This window comes from Herpailurus yagouaroundi, unplaced genomic scaffold, assembly GCF_014898765.1.
Source record: "Herpailurus yagouaroundi ecotype Mexico unplaced genomic scaffold, PumYag 187, whole genome shotgun sequence".
Taxonomy (NCBI): Eukaryota; Metazoa; Chordata; class Mammalia; order Carnivora; family Felidae; genus Herpailurus; species Herpailurus yagouaroundi.
The window spans coordinates 8,098,209-8,116,710 of NW_024412418.1; the positions used below are offsets into that span (position 1 = coordinate 8,098,209).

The 18,502-nt window shown below is 58.9% G+C and overlaps 1 protein-coding gene across 4 annotated transcripts; it reads left to right on the top strand.

The window, feature by feature from the left end:
• The first annotated feature begins 25 nt into the window (after positions 1 to 25).
• Positions 26 to 17,263, top strand: CHST1 (carbohydrate sulfotransferase 1). Of its 4 annotated transcripts, none has more exons than XM_040495358.1 (4): positions 26 to 227; positions 12,599 to 12,938; positions 13,846 to 13,942; positions 15,075 to 17,263. In XM_040495358.1, exon 4 carries the CDS (start codon positions 15,117 to 15,119, stop codon positions 16,350 to 16,352), a length of 1,236 nt encoding a protein of 411 aa, XP_040351292.1. In that variant the 5' UTR covers positions 26 to 227; positions 12,599 to 12,938; positions 13,846 to 13,942; positions 15,075 to 15,116; the 3' UTR covers positions 16,353 to 17,263. The 4 variants fall into 4 exon arrangements, with proteins under 4 accessions (XP_040351292.1, XP_040351295.1, XP_040351293.1 ...); XM_040495361.1 differs by having other exon boundaries at positions 12,811 to 12,938; XM_040495359.1 differs by having other exon boundaries at positions 12,817 to 12,938.
• Positions 17,264 to 18,502: the final 1,239 nt, after the last annotated feature.

Here is an 18,502-nt window from a genome sequence, read left to right on the forward strand (position 1 = left end):
CCCGGGCTCGCGCCCCCAGGCCATGCAGAGGGGCCCGTGAGGGGCGCGCGGAGGCGGTAGAAGAGGAGGGAGGAGGGAGGCCGAGGAGGAGGGCGCGGAAGGCGGAGGATGCCGCCGCCGATGCCGCCGCCGCCGCCGCCCGCCGGCCCCCGGCGAGCCTGACTCCAGACCCGAGGATGGAGCCGGCGCTGGGCGCTGCAGCGGCTCCCGGTGCGCCCCCCCACCAGGTATCGGCCGGGCGCGGCGGGCCCCGGGCGGGCGGGAGCGGACCCTCGCCGCAGCAGCGGGAGGGGCGCGGGCGCGGTGGGAGACGCCCCTCCGCTCGAGGACAGTAGCTACCGGCGGTGCGGGCCGGGGGCGACGGGGGGGGGGGAGGGGGAGCGGCGAGAAGGACGGCAGCGCGTTGGGCGCAGGAAGGGCTTCCCGGGCCGGCGGCGGGCGAGCGCCGCGACCACCTCAGCCCTCCCCGCCCCCATTCGGGGAGGGCAGCAAACTTGAGACGCGCGGCGGCCCCGAGGCGCCTAGCTCCCCGCGGCTGCGGAGCGCACTCGGGGGCTGCCCCGGGTTTACCGTCCCACAACCTGCCCGGCTCCGGGCTGCTGAGACGCCTCGAGACCCCGAGGTCCCACGCCTGCACCAACTTTCCAAACCAGAGCTGCATCCAGAGGCAGGGGGGTGCCCCCTGCTTCCTGCGCGCCCCCCCCCCCCCCCCCGGCTTGGCTCCGAACCTGCACCGATCACCCTGTGATGAGCCGGGTCCCCGTAGGGCCCCGGCCGCGGGATGGTGCAGAGCCCTACCCCCCCCCCCCTCCGCCCCCATGGGAAGGCAGAACCACCCTCTCGCTCTTCTCTGGGTAGGACCCCGGGCACAGCCTCTCCCAGGCTCCAGGAACCCAATGCTTGTTTTCACAGTTAACAGCCGAGAGTGGCCCTGGCTGGAAAGCTAGGGGTTAAAATGTAAGACCTGAGGATCATCCTAGGGTGGCACCTTGGCCTGATTTGCCATGCCACAGGGTGCCCCCTCACCCCCATCCCAAGCCTGCCGTTTCCCAGGATTAGGTACCTCACCTCTGGTGCACGTTTCCCACCGATGGACTTAAACACTGCTCCTAAGCAGGACAGACTTGAGCCTGGCATCTTTTGGATGGCTCGTAGGGCAGAGAGCAGAGAAGGGACCTAGGATTAGGGGCAGGGGAGCAGGCACTCTGGTTGGGAAAGTAGTTGCTTTGGCAAGCCAAAGGAAAGTGTAGGTATTGAGAGGCAAGCAGGTGGGGACTAAGGTCCCAGGTATCCGCCTTCAGGGCTTTCTCAACCCCTTTCGATTGACGCTTGAGGGGGCCAGCTGCCTTAGGCAGAGACCTTACCTGGGCAGGCGGTTCCCAGGCTCCAGTCCTCAGCAAGCGGGGACGCTCAAAGGCATCACCATGACCCTGTTTCTTTTTCCAAGTGTTCTCACCGTCATGACTCACACATTGGATTCACCAGGGAGGTATCAAGCCTCCAACCTGTTCTCTTCCCCCTCCCTCCTGGGTCTTCAGGGAGCTGCTGGGGAAAGGAGGGGGCGGATTTGCCTTTGGGTCTCAGCCCCCTGTGGGAGGCCAGGAGCCTGCTCTGTAAACTTTGATTTCCCGGATACTGTCTCCATTAGGGCAGGTGAGCTGCCCTAAGCCAGGCCAGGGTGGGGGGCTTTTGAGAGGAAGTTTCTGCTAATGATCACCCCAGCCCTGCTGGGGCCTTTGAAATAATAGTCATGCACCGCCCCCCCCCCCCCCCCCCCCCCCCCCCCCGGCCCATAAACTTAACAGGGTCCCCTCGTGGTAAGGCAAAAACACTTTCCCCCCCCCCCCCCCAAAATCCAAATTTCCCTCTTTTGGCCAGAGGTTTCCTCCTCGGCGTTGGAAGTCGAGCTCCTCTTGCAGACAGCTTTCCTCCTTCCTGGCCTCTCAGCCCCCTCTGCCATATTCAGGGCCCGAATAGGGACGATGCAGATCCCCCTTACCTCCCTGCCCCCACCCACAGGATCCTAGTTCCGGAGAAAGGGTGGTGCTCATGCTGCTGATGTAGGGGCTGCATGTGTGCTGGCTGCAGACGCACAGAGGTATACATCTGTGCTCCACTGAGTCTGCAGAGGGGCCCAGGAGCCAGGCTCTCATGGGCGGGGGTGGGGGGGGGGGGGGGAAAAGACTTGTCCCCCCCCCCCCCCCCGAGTTCCCCTTGCCCACGCCTCTGTCTCCTTCCCTTGCCCACCGTGGCTCTCTCTTTACTTTTCTAACTCACTCTGCATTGGTGCGGGGAGGGAGCATTTGATATTCATAATCTGGTTCAGAGAAGGTCCCGAAGCCCTGAGTCACTGTATGGTTTCCATGGAAACAGACTTGTTCTGAGGACTCGGTGTAGCGCGGCGGTGGTGGGGGAGAAGGGAAACATATAGTAAAATCGGGCTCCACAAGTGTGGCAGGAGTTGGGCCAACTCCCTTTGATGGGGGTGGGGAGAGGCTGGGCGAGGCTCTAGGGTCCCTACAGGAGGGGCTGCCTCTCCCCACCCCCTGCGGTCCTCCCATCAGGAGCTGCTCGGCTTTCCGTGAGGCTCTTGGCCGACTGCTCCTTCTCCCTTGGGCCTCCTGACTCAGTGCCAAGGCTCATCGCTGTGCCTCTGTTTCGTCCTCTGTGCAATGGGGAGAAAAGGGCACCTGTCAGCAGGGTTGCCGTGAAGGTCAAATATGTTAATACGGGGAATGCACTTGCAATGGAACCAGCGGAACTGTTCGGGAAGTGTCCTTATTTTTAATTCTGGGGGTCGGAAGGCGCACCCCCTGTGTGGTCACCTGGGTCTATCCTCTGTGCAGGTGATCTTGACATGTGGTAGGGCTGGCCTCTTGCTTTGGAAGAGCCTCCCCCGGCCGCCCCAGCTGGGAACCAGCCATCCATTTCTTCCTCCCACAAAGCATTTATTTAGATTGCTGAGGGCCCGTCCCCGTGCTAGGGAGCCCTGGCTCCTGTTCAAACCCCACCTGTCTAGGAGCCTTGTGGGAACAAATCCTCCAAGTCCAGATGGATGGGCAGCTTTCTGCCTCAGCCTCCTTGGGATTGGGCCAGAGGGAGAGGGACAGGACAGGTCCAGGCTCCGAGGACTGCGAGAAGAGATTGGGGTGGGGCAACTTTTCCAGATCCTGGAGGGGCCTCTCCCTCCTGATGAAAGAGGGATCGGGAACTCTCCAGAAAGATAACGGACCCTGCCCTCCTCTTCCTGCCCCCAGGTTAGATCTTCTATTGGTGAAGTGCTCCCAGCACACCCTCCAAGTCTGGACAGCTAGGGGCTCCAGCCTGAGCCACCAGCTGATGCGTTACTGCCCAGCTGGCTGGGAGAGGGGCCTGTCCTTACCCTGCAGCACCGGCCTCGGCCTCGGCAGTGTCAGAGCGGCGCCTCGGGGACATTTTGGGCACCGGTGATGGCTCAGCCAGCGTCTCCCTCACCAGCCAGCCCTTCTCTCTGTTGCCCCCTCCTTCCCTCCTGTAAGGTGGGCTTCAGCTCCAAGCTCCCTGAAGGCGCTCCCCCTCTCATATCTCATCACTGCCAGCTCCACACCAGCCCCGGGGACGCCTTCCCCTCTTCCCTGGCTCTCCAGGTAGCCCCAGATGCTGCCCAGCCCACAGGTCCAGCACCCTGCCCCCCGCCCCCGCCAAAATCGCAGTTTCCTGCCAAGGTTCTTCCCCCACCCAGGTCTCTCTGGACCACTTTGCTGTCCTCATTGGTGTTCACAACACCTTCCGATTTAATATCCTCTGCAAATTTCATTAACGGACTGTTTACTCCCTCTCTCAGGATCATTAATGAAGATGTCAGATAAGATCTGACCCAGTGCTGGGTCTGGGCAGCCCTGCCCCCACTCCCAGACCCCATCCCTCGGCCCCTTCCCCCTGGGGTCGCCTCCTCCACTCAGGACCCTTGGGACCTAACCCCCTCCTGCTTTCGGCCCCATGACAAGTGCTTAGGGCCAAGTCTGTTTGAATTAATTTTGTAAGATTACTCGCGGCGCTGTATCAAATGCTTTGCTAAAAATCAAGATATATTACCCTGCCTGCATTTCCTTCATCTACCGGTCTTGTAATTCCATCAAGTTTGTCAGGCATGATTTGGTCTTTATAAATCCCCATGGTGCCACATGGGGCACAGAGTTCCCGCGTTTTCTAAATGTTTAGAGATTCCCTCTTTGTGTTTGCTCCTTGATTAGAGCTGGAAGGCTGTGAGCTGGGAATTGGAGGGAGAGCTCATCTCCTGCTCTGGGATGTGGAACGGGGCACAGCTCTCTCCTTCTCCGGGTCTCTGCGGGGGGCCAGCGGCTTGTTTAGTGCCCGATCAAGTCCTTGCCACGTGCTGCGGGCTCCTGGCTGGGCACCGAGGGTGGGGATTGACAGAGGGCCTGGGGCTCTCCCTCGGGGATTCTGCAGGCGGACGAGGGAGGCAGACAAGTCTGAAGCCAACGTTCTGAAGGTATCGTTAATCGAGTGATTGCCTGGAACCAGGCACAATACTAGGATCTCATTTAAGCCCCTCACCTGCCCTGGGAGGTGGGTGTGGGCTCCCCTCCCTGGGTACCTGGGGCTCAGGGACGGTAAGCCTGTCCAGGGCCCAAGGTCTGGGTTTCGCCTTCTGCCGTGTTGGCGTGAGTCTAGGGTCAGGAGAGCTAAGTGGGTTGGTTCAGACAGGGTTTTAGGAGGTCAGAGAGGGCAGGAGGGGAAGCCCTCAGGGAGAACCTGGGAGAGGTGAGGACCTCACACACAATGAGCCCTGAAGGCTGAATCCAGTTCCCCATCCTGCCGCTTCTGAGCTGTAGGAGCAAGTCACTCAACCTCTGTGAGCCTCTGTCTGTCACGGTGAGATGGATGCGGCTGTAGTCCTGACTCCCAAGCTTGGGGAGAGGGTCAGATAAAGTGGTGCATGAAAGGCTCATAACATAACGGTAGACCCTCAGCGAGCAGCCATTGTGTCTTGTTGAGGCCCCTGTCGATGTGGGGGCAGAGACACTCATCCGATTTCACGTTCCCAGTGGGTGGCTCTCCCTAACACTTCTCATCCAGGAGAGGTGGATGAGAAGGGGGCGGGGCCCTTCTTCGGCGGGGGGGTGGGGGGGGGGCGTCCATGTAACCAACTGTGGGCTGGTAGTGAGTTCTGGGATTAGGGAGCAGGGAGACCTTATCCTGGTCTGGAGCCCAAACCGTAAGTTCCATTCCAGACCATCTCAGGCCAGGTAGTAATAAAGACAGCCTTTGGTGTCCTCTTGGCTGCACGGGATTTGGATAGTCCTGAGCCTTTGGGCCCAGGACACACTCACACCTCCCTCTCCTTGCCTAGCCAGAGTGTCTGTGGCACCTGCTCTCGCTCAGGTGCCACGCTGCACCAGGCATGTCCACACCCATCATCTCTTCCAGTCTTCCTGATAATCGTTATTCGTCTGGGGAGGGAGAGCTGGCCCCCCCCCCCCCCCGCAGGAAGTGGCGAGATGGCACAGACCTGTTTGCTGTGCTTGGGAATCAGGCAGGCAGGGCCATAGGCAGCCCCATCCCTCCAGCTGACACCCCAGGGACCTGATCCTTAGAGATGGTCAGTAGGTGTTGGATGAGCCCCTGTCTGGGTCAGGGTGAATGCCTGGGTCCCTGGGGGCCGCCTTGGCCCCAGCACTCCCTGCCCCTGCCCTCTAGTCTCCAGGTACTGGGTGATGCTCTTACTCTCGGGCGAGGCCTGGGGCCTTCTGTTTTGTGGTAAGGGTCCTCAGAGCTGAGCTCGAACCCTGACCCCAGCACAGACCAGCTTCGCACACCTAGATGAACGCCCTCACTTGCCTGTGCCTCGCTGCTCCTCACGTGGGAAGGATGGCTTATAGCACCCACTTGATGTGAGCCAGGGCTGGGGTCACCTCTGGGTGTCTGCTCCTGCGGCCCCTCCATCCTGTGTCAGAGGCTCAGGGGAGCCTGTCCCATGCCCAGCCCTCATCCTCAGGGGCCAGCCGGGGTCCAGGCTGGAGATTCCCGGATCTGGGGACGGGTGGCGCCCCCTGCCAGCCCCTCCAGCAGCAGCTGCTGGTGCTTTAGCCTCTGCTGGACGTTTCCCGTCCTTGAAGCTGGGGGGATGGGCCAGAGCCCGGTGTCCAGGGGGTGGGGCCTCGGTACTGTTCCTTCTCTGCCTGTGGCTGTTGGGGAGGGGTGGGGGGGGGACAGGAAACCGGGGCCTTTCCGCCCAATGTCGGGGCAGAATCCGCCTACCACAGGCTGGGCTGTGGTAGGACCGGCCTGAGGGAACTGGGCCCTTCTGACTCATCCTTCCCCCGTGAGGCGCTGGGCACACTGGAGCCTTGTGCCAGGAGGTCAGTCACTCTCCCCACCGCCGGAGAAAACTTTCCTCAGGACGGGCCAGGACCCCGCCAACCCGCCGGGCCCACAGAAGTACCGGGAGGCAGTCTCTGCAGCCCCCACAGCAAGTGTCTTCAACCACACAGGCCGTGGGAGCTTCAGGGGAGGAGGCTGTGGCATCTGTTCTGACTTTCCACATTTGTCAGGCCATTACAGCCGGCCTGTAGGTTTGAGTCGTCCCCGCACATCACACTCACGGTTCTTACTTAGCGAGTGGAGTGAGTAGTTGCTCTGTGCCCGGGCTGTGCTAGGCTCTGGGTATTTATCGGCGTGCTGTCTCACAACCCGACTATTTGGAAGGTTCTGCGACCGTCTTTCCCATTTTGTAGATGAGGACAACTGAGGTCTAGAGAGGTTAAGTGTCTTGCTCAGGTTCTCATAGCTATTTTTTCTTTTTAAGTTTATTTATTATGAGAGAGAGAGAGAGAGAGCATGAGCGGGGGGGGGGGTAGAGAGAGAGAGAGGGGGAAAAGGGGGAGAGAGAGAGAATCCCAAGCAGGTTGTGCTATCGGCACAGAGCCCGACACGGGGCTCGATCTCGAACCGTGAGCTCATGACCTGAGCCGAAATCAGGAGGCGGGCGCTTAACCGACTGAGCCACCCAGGCGCCCCTGTGGGTAACTTTTCGAGGAGGCTTGAGACACTGATGGGTGTCCCCCCGTGTCATTATGTACGGACATTGGAGTGACCTGCTCCGGAGATACGAGAGCTCATAAAAGGCAGCTGGGTGTCTCTGCTGAGGGTGAACAGTTGGTGGGCACTCACTCTCTGGAACCTTGGCTGCAAGAACTTGACATTGTCAAGGTGCCTGACAATGCACGCGTGCTGCCTGTGGGGTCTGTGGATAGCTATGGGGCCCAGGGACTCTAAGGACTCTGTACAAACACCCTGTCTGTGTTGGTGCAGATTCTGGGGACAAGGTCCAGTGCCTCCTGGTGTTTCAACTCGAGGAGGCCTGACCTCAAAGAGAAGAGCCTCCGATCTCCCTTGGGCTGACCCAGACCACAGGGGCTGATTCTGGACCCCAAGAAATCTCCTCCCCCTGGGAGGCTGCCCTGGCTGAATTATGGGTTGGCATGCTGCTCACCTTGAAGGATGTTCTAGAACACAGCCCCAAGAAACTTGTCCTCAGGCTTAGCAGGTACGAGGTCTTGAGAATGGCAGGCTGTGCTCAGGGTTCTCTAGGAGAGTCAATGTCAGGAGTAGTCAGGCATCTCTTGAGCAGGTGTTTTCATTTTCATCTCATGGCTCCTATGAAACCTGAAATGAAATATTTCCCTTTTCCCATTGGCTGCCGGGTAGCCCAGACCCCCATGCCGGCCCAGAAGTGTCTTGGCTCTTGTATGCTAATCTGGCTTCTGGTTCTTTCAGACGTTCGTTTGTACCCTTGTTTTTCCACTTGCTCGTTTCATCACCTCACTCTTTTAAGGAAGAAAAAAAAAAAAAAACCAACCTTGCTCTTTTATATGTTTTCGTCTTAACTAAACAAACATCGATGGTGGGTCAGCGCTGGCTACCGCAGACCCAGGGATTAAGCACTTCCTTTCTGCAGGCTCTCCCAGAGGTCTGTGTGCCAACTCCTCCCTCCCTGTCCAGTTCCCCCCAGCCCCTTGCTCCAGTTCCTGGGGCCTCAGAGCCTTGGGCCCCTCCATCCTGGCTCCCGGGGCTGGTCAGAAATACGATGTTCAGGATCTTTATTCTTTGCTCTCCCGATCTCCTCGGAGCTTTGCAAACTGTTTTTGGGAAGAAAAAGCTGGGAGGGGAGTCCCTTCCCCAACTCAGGCTTCGGTTGCTCCCCGCAGCCCCGGGTCCCCCTGGAGGTCTCCCTCGTTTTCAGCGCCTGCCCTGTCTCAGCAGCACCAGCTGACTGCTCCCCTTTGCGGCCTGCCTGAACAGACAGAGCCAAAAGGTAGTGACTTTGACCCCGCTGCCTTGGCAGTGGGGGAGGGGGGGAGCTGGCAGGCAGTGCCCTGGGGGCAGAACAGAAGGTGCAGGGAGTTACCAGTGCTGACTTCAGTGTCCCACCCCTCCAGGTCTTGCCTGGCGTGGCTTTGCCCTAGCCCAGAAAGTTAATAAACTCAGATGGAACTGAGAGGCTCAGCGTGAACTGCCTTCCTCCCGCTCCGGTCTCCTAGTCCCTCCGGCAGGGGCATCTACAGTTTACCAGTTCAGCGAGAGTTTTTTCAGTGGTTGTATACGCAGGTGTATAAATACCTTCCCCCCACCTCATCCCCTTTTTACAAACAAGCCGTAGTATATACTGTTGCACATGTGTTTTCTGGCTCTAGCTTCTTTATCTTGGGTGATAGCCCCACATCAGTATATACATATCTGTGGAGGCTTCTCTGGTATGGTCAGCTGGGAAGAAGATCCTGGGGCAGGGGAGAATACTGCTCATAGAGGGGGTGAAGCCTCTAAGGGGCCCATGGGTGGGCTTTAGGGGGTCCTGGAGCCTTCTGCTTGTGTGTGTAAAATTGTGGATACGAAGGAATCTTTCTGGAAAGAGGGACTGTGTCTCTCCAAGGGGCCTGTGGCCCAGAAGAGGCAAATGCCACAGCTCTGGGTTGCATGGGATTTCACAGAGCAGGAGGCCGGGGGCGAACTCACCAGAGGGCAGAGCCCCTTGGCTCTTAGCCCCCGCTGGGGCTGCCGTGGACCAAGCTGAGGGGGATGGGGCCCAGCTGCCAGCCCTGATATCCTCTTGGAAGATGACTGGGGCTTTCCGGCTCCCAAAGGAGCATCCCTCTGCCTGCAGCCAGGGTGGCCCTGACTCTGAAAATGGAGCGCCAGGCCTTCCTAGGATCAGAGCTGGGAGGCCCTTAGAGTCGCTGGATCTGTGGAAGAATCGAGGCACGGAGAGGCCAGGGGATAAGTCCAAGGTCTCCCAACCAGGGAAAGCAGAGGCCGTTCCCGCCTGTGATATGAAGAAGTTCAGCGTTCCTTCCCCTGATGAGGTGAGGCCGCTTGTTGCTGCTTGTCTCGGGGTGAGGGTGAGGAAGAGAGGATGCACAGAGCAGAGGCCACAGCTCAGGTGGGGGTGTCATCATCGCACCTCACTGCACCCTGCAACATCACCTCCCGCGGGCTGAATCCTCCCATAAAGCTGCATCAGCCGGCCAGGAGTTCTGAACACACACAGCAAGGACGCAGCGCTAAGGGGCTGCACTACAGGATGTGGCCACTAGAGGGCAGCAGGCAAGCCACTGCGGCGGCTCCGCGGCAGAAAGTTCTCAGGCTGGGCGAGGAGAGGAGGGAAGAAGGGGCCACGTGGGCAGAGGCCTGCCTGGCAGAGGTCCGGACACCGCAGTCAGGGAGAGTGTCTACCTCACTCTCAGAGTCCGTGAGATCTGTTCTGAGGTGCTCAGCTGAGACAAAAAGCAAACAAGACATTTCATGATACGAGTATCGTTATTTATTGAGGGCGTACTTTATGCCAGGCACTGTGTTAACCAATTAGTCCTGACAACAGCCTTGTTACAGTTGTCCCCATTCTTTGGGGGAGAAAACAGAGGCCCAGAGAGGTTAAGAAACCTGGCCGCCAATGGGGCTCATGCCAGAGCCCGTGTCCCAAGCATGAGGTCGTTATTCTACGCCTGGCATTGACTCAATGCTTGGATTCTTACAGTCACTACTATGGCTGTGCCCATTTTATGGGTAGGGACACTGAGGCCCAGAAAAAGCTAGTGATTCCCGGTCCACACACCTGCTACGTGATAATCCAGACGGGTGTGATTCCGTGGCTTGAGCTCGGAGCTCTGGATTACAGTTGTCTGATGTAGACGCATTTTTCACTTCCACCGTGTGCCCTTATCTGTGCCCTAATCTGACGGTGGCTGACATTGACATCTGAGCTTCCTGCTGGGAGTTCATCCGCTCCCCTGCCTTCCAACAGAGGTTACAGACTCTGGGCTCCTGTGTCTAGGGTTTGTCTGGATTGTGACTAACCTGGGGTGGAGGAAGGCCCTGCTCCAAGCCCAGGGAGGGGCCGTGGGGCTCACAGTCTGGCTTGGGGGACAAGGGCGTTGGAGAGTTCCTTGCAGTGGCCAGGGCTCCCCTGGGAACAGTGGGACCTGGCCCTGGGGCCTCTGGTTTCCAGGGCAGATGCCTCCAGCATACCAAGGAAGCTTGGCCAGCCCTGAGCCCACTTCTGCCAGGCTGGCAGAGCAGGGGCCTTTCTAGGAGGGTCTGACTTTCTTCATCTTCCTGTTCCCATGCCCTAGCTTTGCCCTCCTGGGAGACAGGGGAATGGCCTGGGGCTGGGACTTTGAACGCATTCCCTTGCTCGTGCTATACCTGCGACACTGAGTCCCCCTTTCTTAGGGATTTGTAGCGTCGGGATGCTTCAGTTACTTCTGATTTATTAGCCAAGGCAGCAGTTGCTAATCCTGGCCTTAAGTTTCTCTGGGGTGGAGTGGGGGGGAAGTTGTGAGGGGAGAAACTTAAATGGTCCCCTCTATGGGTGACCTCTCCTTCTGGTGCCAGAATCTTAGAGTTAAGTGAAATCTCTTCAAGACGTCTGTTTCCTGTCTCGGTGGGGACCCCAGGGGTCTAACGTCATGGGTCAGGGAGGAGGATTCGAGCGTGGGCTCCAGGGAGTAGTGCCTGGGCTAGAATCCTGGCTTTGCTCCTTACTCGGAGTGTAAGCTTGGGAAAGTTACGTAACCTTGCAGAGCCCCCCGCTTCCTTATCTGTAAAATGGGGATATGGCAACGTCGACCACACAGGGTTGGCGTGAAGGTGCGAGGAGCATTTGCCTGGAATAAACATCGTGAATGCCCAGGAAGTGCTTGCCTTCATGCTTTCTCCCCTCCGTGATTCCTAGAACAGAGCCCGGGTCGTGCTGGATATCTGGGCAGATCTTCACGGGTTAAGAGCAAAGGGAGTGCCACCTAATGCAATGGCATTGCAACTGCAGACCCTTAAATAACTTAAAACTCGTACCGAGCAGGGGCGCCTGGGCAGCTCAGTTGGTGAAGCCTCTGACTTTGGCTCAGGTCACGATCTCACCATGTGTGAGTTCGGGGCCCGCATCGGGCTCGCTGCTGTCAGCACGGAGCCTGCTTCAGATCCTCTGTCCCCCTCTCTCCCTGTCCCCCCTCTCTCTGCCCCTCCCCTGCTTGCACACACTCTCTTTCTCAAAAATAATTTTAAAAAAGACATTAAGAAAATATTATGAGCACTGTTATTAATGGTATTCCCTACCTGTTCTTTAAAGGCATTTGTCTTGCGGCACTCAGGCAGGGTGGGCCTGCATTTTGTAGGAGGATCTAATTTAACGCAGAGAGGCGGTTCTGCTGGGCACCTCACCCAACCCTGTTGATGGAGTCAGCATTCTCTACCGCCGAGGAGTGAGGCTGGGGGTGGGGGAGGAGGGATGGGGTGTGGTCAGGGGTGTGGTTTTTCTCTGATCACATTGGGGGTTCGCAAGAATCTAGACTGTGTTCTTCTCCTATTTACTGCCACCTGGTGACACGGTACTATTCCCTGTACGTACTAAGTACCCCCAGAGCCTCAGATGGCCCACCGTCACCTCAGCCCCGCTTCTGTGCCCCTCCCTGAGGCACCCAGACTCTTTAGGTCTGTTTCTACTCCGCTAAGCTGATGGTAAAGGGTTCAAAGCACTGGCTTAAGAGTCTGACACGGGGATTCGAGTCTCTGCTACTCCTTGTTTGCCCATGCCCATTTGCTTAGTCTTTGAGCCTGAGTTTCTCCATCTAAACAATGGCAGTGAAGACCCTGCCCTCCCAAAGGGGGCTGTAAGGAACCGCATAGTGTTCAGAGTTGGCCGAGCCAGGCAGCACGGCAGGTTTGGGACGTGAGGATCCGCGAACCCCTCCCCCAAAGGAGTCATGCCAAATAGCGGGATGTGGGCAGAATATTCACAAGGCACAAGTTCACCCCCTCAGCCACGAGCCAGTAGATCAACAAGACCAGACAGCGAAGGGAAGGAACATGCCGTAAGTCTTACGGATCGTCTGTATCCTTCTTATGCCCCGTCTCTCTCTTGCCGATTCACAAGTGGGCTGGGGACATTAATCGAATGCATGTTTGAAGGCCAAGTGCGCGTAAGCTGGAGGAACAAGGTCAAATCTCCTCAGAGGGAAAGAGCTAGGGCTTTGGGAACCTGCTAGATGTGCGTTAAGCCAGGCACGCGAGCTCAGGGGGGTGACTCCGCCTCTCTGTGCCTCAGCCTTCTCCAGTGTGAAACGGAGCTGAGAACTGGCTTCCACGTGAAGTTCCTGTGAGGAATAAATGAGCGGATGCAGGTCAAAGGCTTAGCACTTAGGAAGTACTCCGAAGATGCTAACCGAAACAACGCTCGCCACGGTGTTGACGTTTTAACTTAGAATCCGCGAGCAGCGTCAAGGTCAGCGATGCTCCCTGGTCCACTTCTGCTTTGAGTTGTAGGTAGCCGCTCTCCTCTCCGCTGTGGCTGGAAGAAGAACCTCCCTCCCCGGCTGTCCCTTCCGTGCGGGCCTCGGCGTCTGGGCTGTCTAGACAGAGCTGCCATTTCCACCGGGAGGTCTGAGGTGAGCCCCCCAGCGGCCCCGTTGACTTCTCTAAACCTCTCTTGGGGAGTCACTGAACGAGTCAGACTTTGAAGGGTCAGGTGGTTCTGTCGATTTAAAATGCAGAATCAGGGACGCCTGGGTGGCTCCGTCGGTGAAGCGTCCGACTTCGGCTCAGGTCGTGATCTCATGGTCCGTGAGTTCGAGCCCCGCATCGGGCTCTGTGCTGACGACTCAGAGCCTGGAGCCTGCTTCGGATTCTGTGTCTCCCTCTCTCTCTCTCTGCTCCTCCCCCGCTCATGCTCTGTCTCTCTCTCTCTCTCTCTCTCTCTCTCTCTCTCCTTCAGAAAATAAATAAATAAATAAATAAATAAATAAATAAAATGCAGAACCAGCTGGGGCTATGCTCCGGCCTGATTCTCTGGGACAGCTTTGACTCTGTTGCCATTCCATTCTCGGGTGCCGGGCATCTGTCTGGTGGGTCAGTCTGGCCACCAGAGCTGAACAGAGCTAGCTAGGCCTCGGGGTATTTGTGGCCAGTGGATTTCTTTGCAGCTGCCTTGGGTGATGAGTTTGGGGGTCCTCCCTGGGGTGGTTCCCCATGTGGGGCACCAGCTCTTGGTCAGCTGGTGACGGAGGCCTGCCCATCGGGTCGTGGTGTGAGGGACAGTGACTTGCTAGGAGGGGATGGCTAGGGGGTGGGGAGGTGGGTGGAGGGCCCAGGACTCAGGGCCAGATCTAGGAGATAAAAGATGGCTCTAGGATATTTGGAGGCCTGAGTCAGTGATCTGGGAGAGCAGCCAGGGCCCTTGTCCCATGGCCTTGGAAAGTAGTCTGTGGGGGCACAGGACAGAAGGGGTGGGAAGGGCGGTGCTGACAGATCAACCCCCCCCCCCAGAACCCCTCCCCTACCTCTCTCTCTCTGCAGTCTGCCGGCCACAGGGCATCTGCACGGGCTGGGACCGCCGGCTAGGCCAGGAGCCCCGGCAGCTGTGGACTCCCTAGCTCGGAGCAGCCCCTCTTTGGTGAGTGGTGGAGCCGTCCCTGCATTCGCTCTTGGAGCAGCCCCAGCCCTCCCCCAGGGCCTGGGAGCTGAGCCAGCCTCTCTTGGGGGGGGGACTTCCCGATGCTCAGGCTGGTGCCTCCCTCCAGACCTGTGACACACCCTTCATTTTCCCTGCTCTCCTGTCGTCCCTTCTGTTCCACCCCTTCCTCTCCTCTCTGTCCTGCCTGGTTCTCTGGGGCCATTGCTGGGTCACAGTGGGGCCTCTGAGCTCCCCCTGTGGACAGAAGGGTTGAGAGCCCAGTGGCGGAGGTCCTTGAGGATTGGCTGGGATGGGGGGCCCGGAAGAGCCGGTTCACCCTGCTGTCAGTGGGGGTCATCTGCCCTCTGCCCGGACCCCTCCCTTGCCCCTGTGGCCAGAAACTAACCTGGAGTGTGCTGGGGCCTGGGTAAGGGATGCTATTCAGCAGCCCTGGAACTGTCCTGTTCTGGGCCAGTTGGCTCTCCTAACCCGGGGGGTCCCAGGAGTCCTCAGCTAGAGTAAACCGGTCACCTACATCCCTAAGTTGGGGAGGTGGGCTTGACACATTTGTCCCCCTTTCCTGGGCCCAGGGGGCAGAGGTGAGTGGATACGTAGGGCGTACAGGGGTCCCTTAGACGCAGGAGGAAGCCTCTGACATGAGCTCTTTTTCCTCCTAGGGGTGGCCAGGGGCTGGAGGAAAGATGCCCACGTGGGGGGACCAGGTGCCTGCTCACGGGGGGTGGAAGATGCAGGCGGGCCCAGGAGGTGCTGGCAGGGGTGACAGGCAGTGGCAGAGAATGGCTGGAGGCAGGGCGTGGTGGGCTCCTGAGTGTGTGAGCCGGGGAAGTCAGCTTCTTGCACCGCGGAGCCCCATTAAGGAACTCAAGGGTCCCAATGGGAGTCCCCGGGGGTGGGCGGAGTCCGTTTGTTCAGTGCCCAGAAACTCCCAGGAGTCCCCAGAGTTTGGAAAGTCTAGCCTGGAAGCTGCTCAGCCCTTAGGTGTGTGTGTGAGCACGGGGCAGAGGGAATCAGGTAGGTGCCAGGGCCCCCCGGGAGGCCAGCCCTTCTAAGGGCGCCGAGCGAGGCACCCACGCCTGGCTGCTTCCTGAGGGCTGCCCACCTTTGCCCGCAGACCCCGCATGGTGGAGAAGCAGCCCCATGAAGGTGCCCAGCCATGCAATGTTCCTGGAAGGCTGTCCTCCTCCTTGCCCTGGCCTCAATCGCCATCCAGTACACGGCCATCCGCACCTTCACCGCCAAGTCCTTCCACACCTGCCCGGGGCTGGCAGAGGCAGGGCTGGCCGAGCGGCTGTGCGAGGAGGGCCCCACCTTCGCCTACAACCTCTCCCGCAAGACCCACATCCTCATTCTGGCCACCACGCGCAGCGGCTCCTCCTTCGTGGGCCAGCTCTTCAACCAGCACCTGGACGTCTTCTACCTGTTCGAGCCCCTCTACCACGTGCAGAACACGCTCATCCCCCGCTTCACCCAGGGCAAGAGCCCCGCGGACCGGCGGGTCATGCTGGGCGCCAGCCGCGACCTCCTGAGGAGCCTCTATGACTGTGACCTCTACTTCCTGGAGAACTACATCAAGCCGCCGCCCGTCAACCACACCACCGACAGGATCTTCCGCCGCGGGGCCAGCCGGGTGCTGTGCTCTCGCCCCGTGTGTGACCCCCCGGGCTCCGCCGACCTGGTGCTGGAGGAGGGGGACTGCGTGCGCAAGTGCGGCGTGCTGAACTTGACGGTGGCCGCCGAGGCCTGTCGGGAGCGCAGCCACGTGGCCATCAAGACCGTGCGGGTGCCCGAGGTCAACGACCTTCGGGCCTTGGTTGAGGACCCCCGGTTGAACCTCAAGGTCATCCAGCTGGTCCGGGACCCGCGTGGCATTCTGGCCTCCCGCAGCGAGACCTTCCGCGACACGTACCGGCTCTGGCGCCTCTGGTACGGCACCGGGAGGAAGCCCTACAACCTGGACGTGACGCAGCTGACCACGGTGTGCGAGGACTTCTCCAACTCCGTGTCCACCGGCCTCACGCGGCCCGCGTGGCTCAAGGGCAAGTACATGTTGGTGCGCTACGAGGACCTGGCCAGGAACCCCATGAAGAAGACCGAGGAGATCTACGGCTTCCTGGGGATCCCCCTGGACAGCCACGTGGCCCGCTGGATCCAGAACAACACGCGGGGCGACCCCACCTTGGGCAAGCACAAATACGGCACCGTGCGCAACTCGGCGGCCACGGCCGAGAAGTGGCGCTTCCGCCTCTCCTACGACATCGTGGCCTTTGCCCAGAACGCCTGCCAGCGGGTGCTGGCGCAGCTGGGCTACAAGATGGCCACGTCGGAGGAGGAGCTCAAGAACCCCTCCATCAGTCTGGTGGAGGAGCGGGACTTCCGCCCTTTCTCGTGACGAGGGCGCCGTGGGTGGGGGTGAGGGGCACGTGGCGTCGGTTTTGATAAAATGGACCGTTTCTAACTGTTGCCTTATTTCCCCCTCCCGCCCCCACCCTGCCTTTGTGTCCTTCCTGTCCCCTGCCCACCCTCCACTTCCTTCTGCCCCCCTTTTCGTCTCTGAAATTTGCACTATGTCTTGGACAGGAATCACTGGGGCAGAGGGGACGTGAAGTGGGGTGAGCCCCCACCCCACCCCATTCAGACACACGGATGCTGGGTCTCTGCGTGGATGGTGACAATGTTTACAAGCACGACACTCACACATTCACATGAGCGCATGCGCGCGCATGCGCGCGCGTGCGCACGCACACACACACACACACACACACACACACACAAACACACACACGGGCGCCCACGAGGAGAGATACGTGCCCCAAACCACAGAACTTCGGAAGCTTCTCCAACGGACGAGTGGTCCGGGTATGGTAGTTTTTGCACTGTCTTACTTCCACAAGGTAAGAGGTTAAAAACAAAAAAGGCCACCTCTCTCTAATTTATGAATGGTGTCTAATCCCTCCCCACCCTGCTGCCTGCCCCCAGTGCCCGCTGCCCCCCTGGGAGCAGAGAAACTGCCCCCTCCTGCCCGCCCTTGCCTGTCGGTGAGCAGGTTTTTACTGTGAGGTGAATGTGGACCTTGTTTATTATTTTCCAGTCTGTGGCGATGCTGTCTGTTTGTCTGTCTGAGTCTCGTGGCTGCCCCTGGACCAGTGACGGCTGATAAATCTTAGGGGTTTCCGATTGATCTTGGGGTCCATCAGTGATATTTCTTTGTGCCAAAAAGAAAAAAAAAAAGTGGATCAGTTTGCTAAATGAACATTGAAATGCTTTATCTGTGTTTTCTGTAAATAAAAGTGTGCAATAATATCTGGGCGTGATTGTGGCACATTCTGAATCGGCAAGGGCAGGCCTTGGTGGGCCAGGTGTTTCTGGTTTGGGGGAGGAGAGGCAGGGAGGGACGCAGGGAGGTGGAGGAGGGGACTCAGCGGCCAGTGTCCGGCTTTCAGATCTCCTGCCACCCTCGTCAGCCTCAGTGCTGACTTCGGTGGTTCATTTCCATGCAGTCAGTTCAGACCAGGCACCTGGTGGCCAGGGGTCAGGTTCAAACCATTTAACAAGCAGTAGGGCTTGCCGAATCGACGTCCAGGGGTCAGGATGAGGTCCTGGTGACCCCTTTCCGGGCCGGGCGTTGCCCCTTTAGCTTCCGGGTCTGGGGCCTGGATAGCCGGGGAAGGGGACCCTTCCAGGGGTGGGGTGGCTCAGGGCCGGGGCTGCTTATCAGCTGGCCTGGAAGAATTTCAGCGTTTTAACAAGTCGTGCAGGTGTGCTGGTGTCTATGCTGGTGGAATATCAGCTGTGTTTATTTTTCTTCCTATCCTTGGCAATCTAGCAGCTTCCTCTGAGCAACTTCCCCAGCTCTTACTTCAAGAAAACAGCTGGGCCCTGGGGTGGAGGTCACAGCTCTGGGTTGGGCAGTCCCAGTGGTCCTGGGCTTCCTGAGGAAACTCACTCCTGGGCTATGTGGTGAGTCAGGAGGATGCGGATTCAGTGGCTGCAGCAAATAGCTTAGGTAATAGCAGCCTCAGCGAGACGGGCTGTTTTATCAACAGTGTGTGCAGCGTAAGCCGGTCAGGGCTGATAGGGTGGCCCCAGGCCGTGCGCCCAGATATGAGGGGCCCAGGCTCTTTCCATGTTGTTGCTTCTCCATTTTTCTGAGGTGTTGCCCTCGGCTGTGTTGTCCAAGATGGCTCGCTAGGCCTCGGAAGGAGAAGAACAAGAAAGGAGGGCACAGCTCTGCCATTTGGGAGCAAACCCCCAAAGTCATAGACATCACTTTGCCTCACGTCTCATTGGCTAGAGCTTGGTCAGCATGGCCGCCTGTAGCCACGAGGGAGGCTGGGAAGGGTAGTCAGCTCTCTGGGCGGCTGTGACTTCTGAAAGGGGCCGATGAGTCAAAGGCTTATCTCCCTGGGCTTCAAGTTTCCTCCCTGCCAAAGGGAGACAGTGTGATTTACACTCTCAGGCTCCACGAACAGTAGGCTAGTTTGGAAAAGTCTGTCAGCACTGGTGGGCGGGGCCTGGAGCTTTTGAGGCCCGCTTTTCAGC